General features: G+C 37.0%; 1 protein-coding gene across 5 annotated transcripts in view; it reads right to left on the bottom strand.

Moving 5' to 3' along the window:
* Window positions 1-17,504, bottom strand: part of AGO3 (argonaute RISC catalytic component 3) — a 133,209-nt gene that overhangs the window by 75,742 nt on the left and 39,963 nt on the right. For 3 of the 5 annotated variants that reach the window (XM_035250797.3, XM_002806988.6, XM_078331208.1), the window contains exons 3-5: window positions 13,769-13,889; window positions 8,129-8,337; window positions 6,857-6,993 (exon numbers count right to left, since the gene is read on the bottom strand). In XM_035250797.3, the coding sequence (XP_035106688.1) occupies window positions 6,857-6,993; window positions 8,129-8,337; window positions 13,769-13,889 (467 nt within the window). Of the gene's footprint in view, window positions 1-6,856; window positions 6,994-8,128; window positions 8,338-13,768; window positions 13,890-17,504 lie in introns of those variants that run through there. The other 2 variants (XM_078331209.1, XM_054259137.2) reach the window with 2 other exon arrangements.

The raw sequence follows: 17,504 nt of genomic DNA, 5'->3' as shown, positions 1-17,504 counted from the left end.
TGTAGAACTTTGGCCAAAAGAGTATAAAAAAGAAAGTCACTCATCATATAAAGGTTATAATTCAAAACAAAGAAAACAGATATGAACACATATGCTTCTAATAATACAGAAGCAACATTCAGAAAATGGAAATTATAGGAGATAAAAGGAGAAATAGAAAGATATTAATAATAGGAAATTTAAGTTCATTTTTCCTAGTCTGAGAGAACAAAAAACAAAAATAAGAAAATAAATGACATAAGCAACATCAAACTGGTAGCTCTGATGGATATTAATTTCACTCTATCCTAAAACATGAATATACTTTATTTTCAAATAGCCATTTAACTATCACAAATATTGACCATATATATTGGGCTACAAAAAATACCTCAACAAACTCTAAAAGGAAAAAATACAAACCACGTTTTTTTGCAACACAATGAAACTAGAAATTCATAACAAATCCAGAAAACAAAAAAGATCTTCAATCTGAAAATTTGTAGTCTCTCAAACAATACTTCAAGCACAGGGAAAATACAAATGAAATCTGTGAAGTTTCTAGAAAATAATATAATAAAAATACTACATAAACAGTGATCACCCGAAAAATAATTTTTAAATATTTCCACCAATAAAATGAAAGTACATGTTACTAATCTAGCTAAAAAAGACAGAAAAATACCATTAAGAATAATTTCCATTGTCAGAAAGGCCTTACTTTCCTCAACATCAGTATTGTGTCCTGATCACAGACAGAGAACTGAGCCTCCAGAGTCCCTAGGAAGCCGCTCTTATCCTCAAAGCATAGTAAGACTGTTGTAACTTGCTCTGCCTGTAAACACACTTCAGGTAGGAAGGGGAAGTTGGCGGATATATTTTCAAATGATCTTCAACACAATTCTAGAGAGTTTTCTAGTGAGTTTAACATTAATTTTAAAAAAAGGGCCAGGCGCGGTGGCTCATGCCTGTAATCCCAGCACTTTGGGAAGCCGAGGCACGTGGATCACAAGGTCAAAAGATCGAGACCATCCTGGTCAACATGGTGAAACCCCGTCTCTACTAAAAATACAAAAAATTAGCTGGGCATGGTGGCGCATGCCTGTAATCCCAGCTACTCAGGAGGCTGAGGTAGGAGAATTGCCTGAACCCAGGAGGCGGAGGTTGCAGTGAGCCGAGATCACGCCATTGCACTCCAGCCTGGGTAACAAGAGCGAAACTCCGTCTCAAAAAAGAACAAAAAACAAACAAAAAAAAAACTGTTTTGAGGCTGGGAAAGATGGTTCATGCCTATAATCCTGGCATTTTGGGGGGCTGAGGTAGGCAGATCACCTGAGGTCAGGCGTTTGAGACCAGCCTGACCAACATGGTGAAACCTTGTCTCTACTAAAAATACAAAAAATTAGCTGGGTGTGCTGGCGCAAATCTGTAATCCTAACTACTTGGGGAGGCTGAGGAAGGAGAATCACTTGAACCTGAGAGGCGGAGGTTGCAGTAAGCCCAAATCGAGCCACTGAACTCCAGCCTGGGCAACAGAAGCAAAACTCCATCACAAAAAAAAAAAAAAAAAAAAAAAAAAAAATTCAGGAAATTTGGGTACCTTATTTTTCTAGCAAGAGTTCATCAAGATTTTATTTAATTGATTCAAGTATTCAAGTTGAAGTACTAAATATACAACTGAGCTAGAATAATGGAAACAATTCTCTATTACAGGTTTCAGTAATTCATTAATCGGGAAGAATATGTTAGTAAAAAAGAAGTCAGGGCACAGGAAAAAATGACTAAGAATAAAAGTATTTAATTTAAACAATCACATAGCATTCATTAACTATATTTTGTTTGCTAAAAGAAAGCAATCAGAAAGCATTCAATAAACACATGTTGTTTTCTAAAATAAATATTTATAATTCCATAATGATGTCTTTTTAAAGAGTTTTTGATAAAAAGTAATAGATGTTTATTGTTGAAAGCTTGAAAAACATGGAGAAAAATAAATACCACCCAATTTTACTACAAGGAAAAAAAAGTAAAAAGAACAAAGAATACATATGCAAAATAAGAAATTGGGAAAACCACAGAAATACAGAGAATTTCACAAAATAATAGAAACTGGCTGGGCACAGTGTTACATGCCTGTAATCCCAGCACTTTCGGAGGCGAAGGAAAGTAGATCTCTTGAGCCCAGGAGTTAGAGCCAGCCTGGGCAACATGGTGAAATCCTGTCTCTACAAAAATTAGTTGGGTGTGGTGACATGTGTCTATAGTCCCAGCTGCTCAGAAGGCTGTAGTGGGAAGATTGCTCGAGCTTGGGGGGCGGAGGTTACAGAGCCAAGATGGCACTACTGCACTCCAGCCTGGATCATAAAGCAAGACCCTGTCTCAAAAAAATAATCATAACAATAGAAACTACTTTGTAAAACTCTATATAATCAAATTAAATATGAATAAAATAAATAAATTTCCAGTAAAATGTGAGCTACCAAAAATGAACCCAGACAGCCGAACAGACTGGTTTTTTTTAGTTTAAAAAATATATATATATAATATATATATATTGGCTTGAATATATATTGGCCTTGAACTCAGCCTCGCCTCCCACTACAGCCTTCTGAGCAGCTGGGACAACTGGCCGGAGCCACTGCGGCTCCCAGTTTAAAACATTTTTATGGGTACATAGTAGGAATATATATCTATGGGTTATATCAGCTTTTGATACAGGCATAAATGCATAATATCAGGGTAAATGGGGTATCCATTACCTCAAGCATTTATCCTTTCTTTGTGTTATAAACAATCCAAGTATACTTTTAGTTATTTTTAAATATATGATAAATTATTAGACTGATTTTCACAGAATAAATGAAAGAAGTTTTAAAATAGCTACCCAGCAAACCAAACCAAAACAAAAACAAACACACCAGGTCACAAGGTTTCACAGGGGAATTCTACAAAATCATAAAAGAGCTGATAATATCAATACTATTTTAAAACTGTTATACATTTGGCAGGGCGAGGTGGCTCACGCCTGTAATCCCAGCACTTTGGGAGGCCAAGGTGGGCAGATCACAAGGTCAGGAGTTCCAGACCAACCTGACCAACATGGTGAAACCCCATCAATACTAAAAATACAAAAATTAGCCAGGTATGGTGGCACATGCCTGTAATCTCAGCTACTTGGGAGGCTGAGGCAGAAGAATTGCTTGAACCTGGGAGACAGAGATTGCAGTGCGCCAAGATTGCATCATTGCACTGCTGCCTGGGCAACAAGAGTGAAACTCTGTCTCAAAACCAAAAACCAAAAACCAAACCAAACCAAACCAAAACAAAAAACCTGTTATACATTTTAGAAAATGGAAAACTTCTAATCTTTTAGGAAATACCAAAACTTGAAAAAGACTGTACAAAAAAGGAAGACAGCAGATTAATCTGACTTTTGCATTTTAATTTATTAAAGTAAAGTATTAGCAAACAGAATCCAGCATCAATTAAAAGAATCGAGGAGTGCTGGTTTGGTTCAATGTTTGTTAAAAAGAAGAGAAATATCCCATTGTCAGCTCCATAGATGCTGAAAAGACATCTGACAAAATTTAACACATACTCTTGATAAGCATACTTAATAAAACAAGAATCAACAGCTATTCCTTAATATGACAATATATACGAACATACAATACTTAATGCTTCTAAAGCAAGGAAAAAAAAAGGATGCACATTAATCACTACTATTTAATCCTATCCTTATTAGTCTATATAATCTGATAAAAAAATAGAGAATAAAAATGCAATCCCAGAGCCCCAAATAAAATAACAAAACGAAACAAAAAACAAACAAAAAAAAATCCAAAGGAAGAGGTAAACTTATCACTAGTTGCTGCTGATGATTATAACCTAGGAGCCCCAAGAAAATCACTTGAAAAAAATACCACAAACAATAATGGAATTCAATAACAGAAAAAGTATACAGAAAACAAATGCTTGCACGTACATAAGCAATAACCGATTAGAATCTATAAACCCATTTGATAGCAACAAAAAGGAGAAAATATCCTGGAATAACAAGAAATGGCCTGGGTGTGGTGGCTCAGGCCTATAATCCCAGCACTTTGGGAGGCTGAGGTGAGTGGATTACCTGAGGTCAGGAGTTCAAGACCAGCCTGATCAACATGGTGAAACCCTGTCTCTACTAAAAACACAAATTAGCCAGGTGTGGTGGCACATGCCTATAATCCCAGCTGCTTGAGAGGCTGATGCAGGAGAATTGCTTGAACCTGAGAGGCAGAGGTTGCTGAGAGCTGAGATTGCTAGATTGTACTCCAGCCTGGGCAACACAAAAGCAAAACTCTGTCTCAAAAAAGAAAGAAAGAAAATAAACATGAAAATTTATGTGAGGAAAGCTTTAAGATCTCTTGAAGAAAACAAAAGTAATCTTGAACAAATAGAAAGACACGGTATATTCTTTGACAGAAAGACAACACCTTGAAGATGCCAATTTTTCCAAACTTAATTTAAAAATCTAATAAGATCTCAATAAAAATAACAATCTTTCCTCTCCCACTCACTGGATCTAAACAAGGTATTTCTAAAGCTTACACTAAGAATGGCCTGGAAAACACTGAAAAGAGAAAATGGGACTATCAAATATTAAAAGTCATAAAAGAAATGACTGATCGATACATATGTATGTGTGCACACACTGACATACAAACAAACTCCTGCATGGCAAAAAAAAAAAAAAAAAAACCACTCCACCATACCAAAGGACAAAAGACAAATAGCAACCTAGGTAAATATCTGTAACTCATAAAAGATGAAGGGCTAACTTCCTTAATTATCACGAGGTCAACAGATCAAGACCATCCTGGCTAACATGGTGAAACCCTGTCTCTACTAAAAATACAAAAAAAGTAAGCCAGGCGTGGTGGTGCGTGCCTGTAGTCCCAGCTACTCAGGAGGCTGAGGCAGGAGAATTGCTTGAAACCAGAAAATGGAATGGATCTGGAGCCGGGATCGCACCACTGCACTCCAACCTGGCAACAGAGCGAGACGCCATCTCAAAAGAAAGAAACACAAGTACCTTATATTTGTGAAAAGGTAGTCAAATGCAAATTAAAAGGACATAAAGAAACTATTTCTTACAAATCTGATTGATAAAAATCTAAGAGATTGACAACTCTAGTGGCAAAGATATAAGGAAACTGGTACTCTCATTCATTGATGCAAAATATTTACAATCTCTATGGGGTGTAATCTGGCAATAATGATACAAATTACAAATACCCTTAACTCATCAGTCTAACCTCCAGGAATTTATCTTACAGACATATCTTAATATACATAAAATGATGTGAAACAGAAAATAGCTAAAAATAAGCCTAGTATACATCTAAAGAAAACTGGTTAAATCTATCCCCTCCTCAATCAGATATTACACAATGGTAAGTGCAATTGAAAAAAATGCCCTAATCCTTGGAGGAACGTCTAATTTCAGGTACTGGGCAGGAAACAAGATGAGCAAGGAATATCCTGCTGTGCCTGAAAGCAAGAAAGCTTTCAAACACTTAAGAATTATCAATAGGACATTGTGCTGTTCCACAGAAAAATTCCACCTAATGCAAAAAGAAAAACAGAAAAATTACCATTGGTAATCCCTAGTGAAATAAATAATTTGGGTCACAAGGATCAGTGAACAGAATATTAGCAATTCAAATGTTAAGTAAGAAATTTATAATGGAGAGATCTCTGAATCTACTGATCAATCCCTGAACCTAGAGACTGATTTTTGCAAGACTAAAATTGAGACCAATAGATACTGTGTTTCCTAATATGACACAATAAAGCACTTAAGTATTCTGAACCAAAATGGAATCAAACTTCTACGCTAACTTTCATTTCCAGAAAATAAAGGGGATAGAGGAACAAGGTAATAACACAAGAAAACAAAAAGACAAAATTAGATTTGAACATATCCTACAGAACAAGTGACCAAGTTTCTGTAAAACGTCGATGGCATAAAGAAAAGAAACAAATAAGAAAACAGGGAAGAAAATGGGACTACTGGATCGAAAAAGGCACAATAGTCAAATGTGATGCGTGGATCTGTTTGAATTCTGATTAGAACCAGCTAACTAGAAAAAGGCATATTTCAGACAATCAGGGAAATCTGATTATGGACAGGTATTAGAGGGTTCAAATAAATGCTTGTTTATAATTTCCTACATCTGCTAATGACATTGCTGCTACGATTAAAAAAAAAACACCATAGTTTTAGAGGTACACATTGAATTAGTAGGGACAAAATAACATGCTGTCTAGGATTTGATTTAAAAACACTACCACAGAGGAAGAAATGTACTTGGATAAAGCAAAGGTAGAAAAATTCTGACAATCTGAGTAATGGCTGCCTATATAGTAGCCCATCATACTATTCTCTCTGCTTTTATATAAACTTGAAAACATTTGTAAGAAAACACCTAAAAACCAGAATGCAATTAGCACCATATTAAGACCAGCAGTAGGCATAACACCTGGGGGTCACCATGACCAACAGAATTATCTTTCTTAAAATATGTATTTCATAATAAAATGTTGGCTTACAGTTAAAAGGGCAAAAGTGAGTTATAATAGAAGATTGCTCAGATAACCAAGTCAGGGTTTTTAAATCTGTCTTCATGCTCTTGCTTCATGTTTAGCAGCATTTCAAGACAAGTGCTATAGGCTTTCTAAATGAAATAAAAATACAATGTTTTTCCAGTAGATCATGATACATGTCCAAATATTACTTCAAGATTCCAGTATGTATAATTATATATAAAATGTATGTATACACATCATACAGAAATCTACCACCCAATACAGAATATGGCTTTAGTTCCCTTACCATCGATATTAAGCATCATTTTCCACATGGCAGGCCGAACAGACTGATGGAATCCAAACCACACTTCCCTGCCCCCTCCCAGAGGGTGGTCATATCCTTCTGGAGCTGAGAAAAAGGAACGCCCCACAGGTGTGTATCTACAAAAATTAAAATGGCATGTTCAATCCTTTCCTTCTCATACAAGTATTTAAATCTGCAGAAAAGGGAAGACTAGAGCACAATTAATTTATCATAATGATGCATATCATTACGAATATATGAAACTAAACATGTTCCAAATTTGTGAAAGCACAAGCTACCCACTCTAAATGAAAAAAATCTACTGAAATTTTCCTTTCTCAAAACTGTTAGTTGAAATAAGAATAGATTTTATTTAAAATAATTTGTTAAAAATAGGTTTTAAAAAATTAACAGTTCCAACCTTAATGTTAACAAGTAAATAATTATTGATCAAAAAGATACTTCTATAAATGTCTTTCAAGACATACTATTTTTCTTTAAAAAAAATATACTGAGTCAGGTGTGGGGACTCACACTGTAATCCCACCACTCTGGGAGGCTAAGGTGAGAGGATCACTTGAGTCCAGGAGTTTGAAACCAGCCTGGGCAACATAGGGAGATTCCATCTCTACAAAAAAAAAATTTTATTTTTAATTAGCCAGGCATGGTGGTGCACACCTGTGGTCCCAGCTACTCAGAAGGCTAAAATAGGAGGACTGCTCATGCCTGGGAGGTTGAGGCTTCAGTGGGCCATGACTGTGCCATTACACTACACCTTGGGCGACAGAGTGAGACCATGTCTCAAAAAAACTCCAACCAAACAATAAAAAGTACACTGGTAGACGTGTGTGCACATACAGGCACATACCCTACACGTGAGGTCCTAGGGTTAACGAAAAGCAATTCAACACAATTTGATAATATATTTTATAAACAGTGAAACTGCTTTTAAAACAAGATAATATAAGCAAAGAAATACATCTGACAATAGATCTGTTAGTTAAAACTTTTAGATCCTAAGACTAAGGGTGAGGCATTTTTCTATAAAATTATTCATGAGACTAGCTGAGCTAATGATGTATAGTTACTTGCAAAAGCCAGATAATTTTCTGTAACGTACTCCTGTCAATGAATTTGTATGCGTGCTATTCTTGTTCAACATTTCAGTTGAACAATCAAAATATATGACAAATAAAGGTGAACCAAGAGAAGGCTGCAAAATTCATTCTTGGCAGTTTAAAATCTAAAGAGAAAAAAAGTAGATGCACCCACTTCATGGAGGGCAGATGTCGTAGCACCACATCAACAGCATGGACAGGGTTAGTGCTGATTGGCTTGTCTAATTCCAGTGGCTCAGGCAAGGTTCGTCCTGTCAGTACTTCATGCAGTAGGTGCCAACTCACCCGAGAGACAAATTTGATTGACACCTTAAAAGGTCGATCTTTTCCACCTTCCCCAGGTAAAGTAACGTCTAAATCTACCTGTTGATGGGAAAGAGTTGACTGGTAAATGTTGAAAAAGATAAACACAATTATTTTAGATTTAACTTACAAAAATATCTAAGAGAAAACATGGTAAAAATTAAAAAATCCATAGACTAAAATATGCCATTTATTTTTTTGTAGAGAAAATTTAAATAACATAGTTACTCATGCCAGCATTATGTGTCATTGCAAAGTACTAGAAACTACCTAAATGCTCCAACATTTATGCAGCTATGAAAAAAAGAATGAGAAAAATCTCTTGAAACCGCTATGGAAAATTAAAAAAAAAGAAAAAAAACGAAACTGCTATGGAATAAATTTTGAAGCTATACTGTTAAGTGAAAAAGCAAAGTACAAAAGATTACAAATAGTATAACATCTTTTATGTGAGAAAGGAGGAAAATATTCACACATCTGCTTACTTCTACAAAAAGAAACATAGGAAGCACGAACCAGAAACAAAGAGTTACTTTCAAAGGACGGGAGGGAATGGACTGGAAAAAATAAGGACCAAACAACTCTTGAGTATATGTTTTGATATAATTTTGACATTTGGAATCATAGTAAAGTTCTACATATTAAAAAAAAAAAAAAAGGCCAGGTGCAGTGGCTCATGCATGTAATCCCAGCACTTTGCAAGGATGAGGCAGGCAGATCACTTGAAGTCAGGAGTTCGAGACCAGGCTGGCCAACATGGTGAAACCCTGTCTCTACTGAAAATACAAAAGTTAGCCAGGTGTGGTGGCGGGCACCTGTAATCCCAGCTACTAGAGAGGCTGAGGCACGAGAATCACTTGAACACAGGAGGTGAGGGTGCTGTGAGCCAAGATCGTTCTACCTCGCTCCAGCCTGGGAGACAGAGTGAGACTCCATCTCAAAAACAAAACAAAACAAAACCAATTTTAGGCCAGGTATAGTGGCTCACTCCTGTATTCCCAGCACTTTGGGATGCTGAGGCAGGAGGATTGCTTGAGCCAAGGAATTCTAAACCAACCTAGGCAACAGAACAAGACCTAGTCTCTATGAAACCTTAAATTAGCCAGGTGTGATGGTGCATGCCTATGGTCCCAGCTGCTCAGGAGGCTGAAGCAGTAGGATCATTTGAGCCTGGGAGGTTGAGGCTACAGTGAGCCATGAGCGTGCCACTGCACTCCAGCGTGGGTTACAGAGTGAGACCCTGTCTAAATAAATAAAAATGGTGGGAAAAAATTAAACCAGAATCAAATGAACCAAAATAAATTTCAAATAAATAGCATAACCACGTTGAAAGAAAAGAAAAAGGAAGGACTAATTCAAGTAACTCTTGAACATAGTATGTATACTGACAATAGTCTTAATTCCAGGGGTAGAGAAAGGGTGGATTTAGAAGAAGAGTTACATACAAAATATAGCCTTGAATACATTAGTAGGTTTGTTTTCTGTAGTGGTCTGAGCATAGTAATTCATACACTTTTTTTTTTGTTTTCTGAGACGAAGTCTCACTCTGTCACACAGGCTGAAGTACAGTGGCACGACCTTGGCTCACTGCAACCTCCACCTCCCAGGTTCAGGCAATTCTCCTGCCTCAGCCTCCTGAGTAGCCGGGATTACAGGCGTGTGCCACCACACCCAGTTAATTTTTGTATTTTTAGTAGAGATGAGGTCGCCATGTTGGTCAGGCTGGTCTCGAACTCCTGACCTTGTGATCCACCCTCCTCAGCCTCCCAAAGTGCTGGGATTACAGACGTGAGCCACCGCGCCCGGCCCACAAACTATTTTATATGTACTGTAGGACTCAGCAAACGAGAAGGAGTGGTGATGTTTTGAGGAGCCAGGAATCTAACTAAAGAAGGAAGATACAAATACGGAATGGAGTAAGGAAAAGAGAATCCCATGGGGCATAGACTGGAATTAGAAGAATCGGGTGTGAACTTATGATTTCATATGTGTGTGTGTGTGTGTGTGTGTGTGTGTGTGTGTGTGTGTTCGATTTACCATATAAAGTGTAATATGCTTTTATTATGTTTTATTTATCTACTTATTTATATATTTCCTACCTTTATCCATTGAAAGGGCTTAGAAGCACATATACCCCAGCAGTAATAAACACACAAATACCCAAATTTTCATTTCGAAATTGCATTTGCCAGCTAAAAGAAACCAGAGCTCCTCAGAGAAATAAATGGTTAGCTGCAGGACTGCAGCAGAGAAACATAAAATAAACCAGGAACATCTTGTGCCAGAAAGTAAGGAAGTAGAGTCATGCACTGCATAATGATTTTGGGTCAGCAATGGGCCACAAATACACAGTGGTCCCATTAGATTAATGAAGTTGCCTTATACAGGTGTACCATTTGAAAAATCTTTTATAATGTATTTTTACTGTACCTTTTCCATATTTAGATATGTTTAGATATACAAATATTTACCATCGTCTTACAAGTGCCTACAGTATTCAGTATATCCTTCATAGGTCTGTAGCAATAAAGGGGCATACTACATGATGTAGGTGCATAGCAAGTTATACCATTTAGGTTTGTGTAAGTATACACTATGATGTTAGCACAATGACAAAATTGCCCAAAGATGCATTTCTCAGAGTATATCCCCATCATTTTAGGTGATGCAGAATTGTATTCCTCAAAAAGTTTCATTTCAAAAGGACACAGGAGTCAGCTTACAAGAGTTCCCACTGGTCAAATCTGGGACAGTCTGGGCAGTGAAATCAACAAACAGAGTAAAAGAAAATATTCTCCCTTACAGCAGATTAATGAATATATGAAGAAGGAATGGCAGAATTAGAAAGTCACCACTTCTAGCCAGTCACAGTGGCTCACACCTGTAATCCCAGCACTTTGGGAGGTTGAGGCGGGCAGATCACAAGGTCAGGAGGTCAAGACCATCCTAGCTAACACGGTGAAACCCCGTCTCTATTAAAAATACAAAAAATTAGCCGGTGTGGTGGTACAAGCTTGTAGTCCCAGCTATTTGGAGGCTAAGGCAGGAGAATTGCTTGAATCCGGGAGGCGGAGGTCGCAGTGAGCCGAGATCGATCGTGCCACTGCACTCCAGCCTGGCAACAGAGCAAGACTCAGTCTCATAAAAAAAAAAAAGAAAAAAGAAAATCACCACTTCTACATAGTAATAATCCTTTCAAGCAAGAATAATCAATTGCCAAAAAATCCAATGAGCAACAGGATCCTTAAAAGTATTTCCCATTTCAAAATTAAAAACTTCTGTGTATCAAGGAATACAATCAACAGAGTGAAAAGGCAACCTGTGAAATGTGAGAAAATAGTTGCAAATTATACATTTTATAAGAAATTAATATCCAGAATATATAAAAGAACTCCTACAATGGTATTGATAAGTTTAGCTAAAAAAATAAAAATAAAAAAATAACTCCTTCAACTCACTACAATCACCACCCAAAACCCAAAACAAACAACTCAGTTCAAAAAATAGGCAAAGGACTTGACCACAATTCTCCAAAGAAGATATATGAACGGCCAATAAGCATACAAAATTATACTCAACACCACCAATTGTTGGGGGACATGCAAATCAAAAACCACAATGAGATACCATCTCATGCCCACTAGGATGGCTACTATTAGAAAACAACAAAAAAAAACAGAAAACAAGTGTTGGCATGGAAGTGAGTTTGGAACTCTTGTGTACTGTTGGTGGGAATGTAAAACGATGTAGCCATTTTGGAAAACAATATAGCAGATTCTCAAAAAATTAATAATCATCACATGACCCAGCAAATTTACTTCTGGGTATATATCCAAAAGAACTGAAAGCAGAGTCTCAGTACTTCTACATCTATGTTCCTAGCAGGATTATCTGTAATAGCCAAAAGGTGTCCATTGATGCATGAAGGAATAAACAAAATGTGTTATATACTCATACAGCAGAAAATTATTCAGCCTTGAAAAGGAAGGAGCTTCTAACACATGCAACAATGTGGATAAAATGTGAGGAAATTTTTGTAAGTGAAATAAGCCAGTCATAAAAAGACAAACACTCTCTGATTTCACTAACATGAGGTACGTAGAATAGTCAAATTTAGAGATAGAAAGTATTATGGTGGTTGTCAGAGCTGAGGGGAGGGAGCAATGGATACTGCTTATTGGATATGGAGTTTCAGTTTTGTAAGATAAAGACAATTCTGGGAATGGATGGTGGTGATGATTATACAATGTAAATGTGTTTAATACCACTGAGATGTACCATGAAAATGGTTAAGATGGTAAATTTTATGTTATATATGTTTTATCACAATTAGAAAAAGAATCTCCCTACAAGATGCTTATTAACTACAAGGAGAAAAAGAATAGCTCAATCGGAGAAAGCTGGCAGATACCAATTTAATCAAATGATCAAAGTTAACATCACCAATAATGGAACAAATACATACTGTGTGCTTCTTGATATGACAAACAGATAAGGAAAGAATGCTTATATAATATTCCTGCCAATAATGCATAAACAGAATGTAATCAAGGGAAAGCATCAGACAAACCCAGACTGAAGGACATTCTACAAAATAACTTGCCTATAATCTTCAACTATGTTATTGCCATGAAAAAAAAAAAAGCTGGGAAAGAAAGACATGGCATCTATATCATGATCCTGGACTGGATTCTGTAACAGAGGGGAAAAGAAATGCTAAAGGGCATCATTAGAACAATTGATAAAACTGGAATCTATATTGTTGATTAAATAAAAGTATCATCTCAATGTTAAATTTAATGAACTTGATAACTATATAATGGGTTTTAATCATTGTTCTTAGGAATATATATTAAAGTATTAAATATTAGCCCAGTGTGGTGGCTCATGCCTGTAATCCCCAGAACTCTGGGAGGCCAAGCTGGGCAGATCACTTGAGGTCAGGAGTTTGAGACCAGTCTGGCCAACATGGCAAAACCCCGTCTCTACTACAAATACAAAAAAAAAAAAAAAAAAAAAAGCCAGGAATGGTAGCTCGTGCTTGTAATTCCAGCTAATCAGGAGGCTAAGGCACAAGAATCACCTGAACCTGGGAGGCGGAGGTTGCAGGGAGCCAAGATCACACTACTGCACTGCAGCTAGGTGACAAAGCGAGATCCTGTCTCAAATAAATAAATAAATAAGGGGCATGGTATATGCAACCTACTTGTGAATGCTTCAGGAAAAAATAAGCATGTATGTACAAGAGAGAAAGGAAAAAAATAAAACAAATGTGGAAACATTCAGAACCTCGAATCTAGGTAAAGGGTATATGAGAGTTTTCTGTATGATTCCTGCAACTCTTCTGTATGTTTGAAATTATTTCAAAATAAAAAGTTAAAAAAATTAGTGATAAATACATATATATGGATTATAATAAAAATGGTAATAAGTGTGTGTAAAAGAAAACACTTAAAAATATACCTTTCTTATACAGGAATGCATATCTTACCCCTGTAGTTGCCACAGGAAGTGGGTTGGCGGTATAAAGACTTCTTTTTCCATCATAAACTGGTCTACGGTCTCCAAATATAGTTACTTTAAAATGCTGAACCATTGAGTCAACCACCTCCCTAAAGAAGGGAAACAATAAATTCACATAATCCTCTGCAAGATGAAATATAAAATATTAATTGAAGTAATTTCTTGCACTGTTTAAAACTGTCAAACTGCTTAAAGACATTCTTATATGATAAAGATTTTGCTTTTAGAAACATGGCTTAAGATACCAAAAAGATTGATTATTGGCCAAAGGTGGCATGCAGTTCACAAGACAGAGAAGAATGAAGTGAGCAAATTAATCATTCCAGGACACATTTGACCTGCAAAATATTCTTAGAAACTAATTGAAAATCTCTTTCACCATCTCTAAACATTCCCTAACATAGTCACTTCCTTCTCAAAGAGCAGATACTCTTTCTCCAACAAAGCACCTAGTACATATCTCTATTAGAACACTTTGTCTATTATAATGATTATATATTTTAATTCTTCTGTGAGCCTCTTGAGAGCAGCAAACATAACTGTATTCCTTTCTCCTCCCATCCTTACAGTACCTAGCCAGTAAGGATATTATAAAACCTCCATTTTTATCCAGCAAACATTTGATCCAATGTAACTGATGTAGAAAGATATTCGAGACTTACACATTTAAAAATTACATACTATACAGGGAATACCAGATTTTCACAAATCAGTATTTATTTTTTGTACACACATTTGTAAAAGCAGAGAAAAGATATCTGAAATGATATATTCCAAATGGTGATTATCTCTGAAGAAGGAAGTGACAGGGTCACAGGGTCACTTATTTTATTTATAAAATCTAAATATATTACAATGAGAATATATTCACATAGTATTGGTAAAATCTAAAACTAATTTAAAAGATTCCAGTCTACCTCAGTGAAGTGGGGCAGGAACCCAGCATTTTCTGGAACAACAGAAAAATCAAGATGATTTGATACCCAAAACAATTTTCTACTGGGCACAAAGTTTCTTTTTTTTTTTTCCCTCCTTTTTCAATTTTGTTTTACTGAAACTACTGAAAACAATATCAAGTCTCTTCTAGAGTAAATTTTACAACGAAAATTTGATTCACCCATTCATTTTCGAGTTCAGAGCAAATTTCAATGATTTCCTGCCATTTTATACTAACTCTGATTTCTTTCTTTTTTGAGACAGAGTCTTGCTCTGTTACCTAGGATGGAGAACAGAGGTGTGATCTTGGCTCACTGCAACCTCCGCCTCCTAGGTCCAAGCAATTCTCCTGCCTCAGGCGCCGAGGAGCTGGGCTTACAGGTGCGCACCACCATGCCCAGCTACTTTTTGTATTTTTAGTACAGATGGGGTTTTACCATGTTGACCAGGCTGGTCTCGAACTCCTGGCCTGCTGATCTGCCTGCCTTGGCCTCCTAAAGCACTGGGATTACAGCCATGAGCCACTGCATCCAACCTAAATGTGGTTTCTTAGGTGAAATTTTACAGATCTAATTTTTTGGGATGTTTTAACCATTTTATCATTTTTGTTTTTACTCAACAGTAAACTGATATAATTTCAAACTTACCAATTCTGCGCAACCCAGTCAAATCACTCTAAGGATCAAAATGGAGGAGATTGAAATAGTAGGGCCAAAACATCTTAGGAATAAAAAATATCCTGCTTTAACATAAACAAATTTACAAGAAAAAAAACAACCTCATTAAGAAGTGGGCAAAGGACATAAACAGACACTTTTCAAAAGAAGACATACATGCAGCCAAAAAACACATGAAAAAAATGCTCTACATTACTGATCATTAGAGAAATACAAATCTAAACCACAATGAGACACCATCTCACATCAGTCAGAATGGCTACTATTAAAAAGTCAAAAAACAGGCCAGGTGTGGTGGCTCATGCCTATAAACCCAGCACTTTGGGAGGTTGAGGTGGGTTGATCACCTGAGGTCAGGAGTTCAAGACCAGCCTGGTCAACATGGTGAAACCCCATTTCTACTAAATAAACAAAAATTGGCTGGGCGTGGTGGCAGGCACCTGTAATCTCAGCCATTCAGGAGGCTGAGGCAGGAGAATCGCTTGAACCTAGGAGGGGGAGATTGCAGTGAGCCAAGATCACCCCACTGCCCTCCAGCATGGGTGACAGAACAAAACTCCATCTCAAAAAAAAAAAAAAAAAGTCAAAAAATAACAAGATGTTGGCAAGGTGGCAGAAAAAATGGAATGTTTATACACTGTTGTGAGAGTGTAAATTAGTTCAACCATGTGGAAAGCAGTGTGGCAATTCCTCAAAGACCTAAAAACATAACTACCATTTAACCCAGCAATCCCAATATTGCATATATATCCAAAGGAATATAAATTCTTCTATCATAAAGACACACACACGTATATGTTCACTGCAGCACTACTCAAAATAGCAAATACACAGAATCAACCTAAATGTCCATCAACGGTACACTGGATAAAGAAAATGTGGTACATATACACCATGGAATACTATGTAGCCATACAAAAGCACAACATCATGTCCTCTGCAGAACATGTATGGAGCTAGAGGCCATTATCCTTAGCAAACTAATGCAGGAATAGAAACCCAAATACTGTATGTTCTCACTTAGTAAGTGGGAGCTAAATGATGAGAACACATGGATACAGAGTGGAAAACTATAGACACTGGGGTCTACCATAGGGTGGAGGGTTGGAGGAGGGAGAGTATCAAGAAAAATAACTAATGGGTACTAGGCTTACTAACTGGGTGACAAAATAATTCATACAACAAATCCCTATGACACAAGTTTACCTATATAACAAACCTGTACATGTAACTCTGAACTTAAAATAAAAATTAGAAAATATGAGAGAACAATCCAAGATGGCTGATCGCTAACATCTCGGGATTGCAGCTCCTAATGAAAGCTCAGAGAATGAGAGGACGCCACACTTTCAGACAAATGTTGGTCGCTCACAGAGCAAAAGATTCCCAGTGGAGGAGCTCCACGGGTCGCCAGCGCGACTCTTGTGGCCGGCGCAGCAGTTTCGCCAGCACCTCGGCGTGGCAGCTTTTGGTGCAGAGTAAACGGGACTGGTTCTCCTTCTGACCGAGGTTTGGAGCTCTGGGAAGGCAGAGTCGCCTATTACTGACTCAAGAAGGAAGCCAGACTGGAGATTCCTGGGCAGAAAAGCACCATCAGTCTTAACGCCGCTATTTTGGCCGGTGCAGTAGGTTGCTCATATTTCAGCCCTGGGAATTAACAACTTGGACGTCCACTCAGAGACCTAATTTGAAAGTTGGTAATTACAAAGACGACAGGTGGATAAATTTACAATGATGGGAAGAAATCAGCGTAAAAAGGCTGGGAATACTCAAAATCAGAACGCCTCTCCCTCTAAAGAGGACCACAGTTCCTCATCAACAAGGGAACAAGACTTGATGGAGAACAAGCGCATCCCATTAACAGAATCAGCCTTTGGAAGATGGATAATAAGAAACTTCTGTGAGTTAAAAGAACATGTTGTAGCCCAATGTAAAGAAACTAAGAACTTTGAAAAAAGGTTTGATGAAATCCTAATGAGAATAGACAACTTAGAGAGGAGTATAAGTGAATTAATGGAACTGAAGAATACAATACAGGAACTCCGAGAAGTATGCACAGGTTTAAAGACTCGAATTGTTCAAGCAGAAGAA

Source organism: Callithrix jacchus, chromosome 7 (genome assembly GCF_049354715.1).
Source record: "Callithrix jacchus isolate 240 chromosome 7, calJac240_pri, whole genome shotgun sequence".
Lineage (NCBI taxonomy): Eukaryota > Metazoa > Chordata > Mammalia > Primates > Cebidae > Callithrix > Callithrix jacchus.
This window is presented reverse-complemented; position numbering and strand designations above follow the sequence as displayed.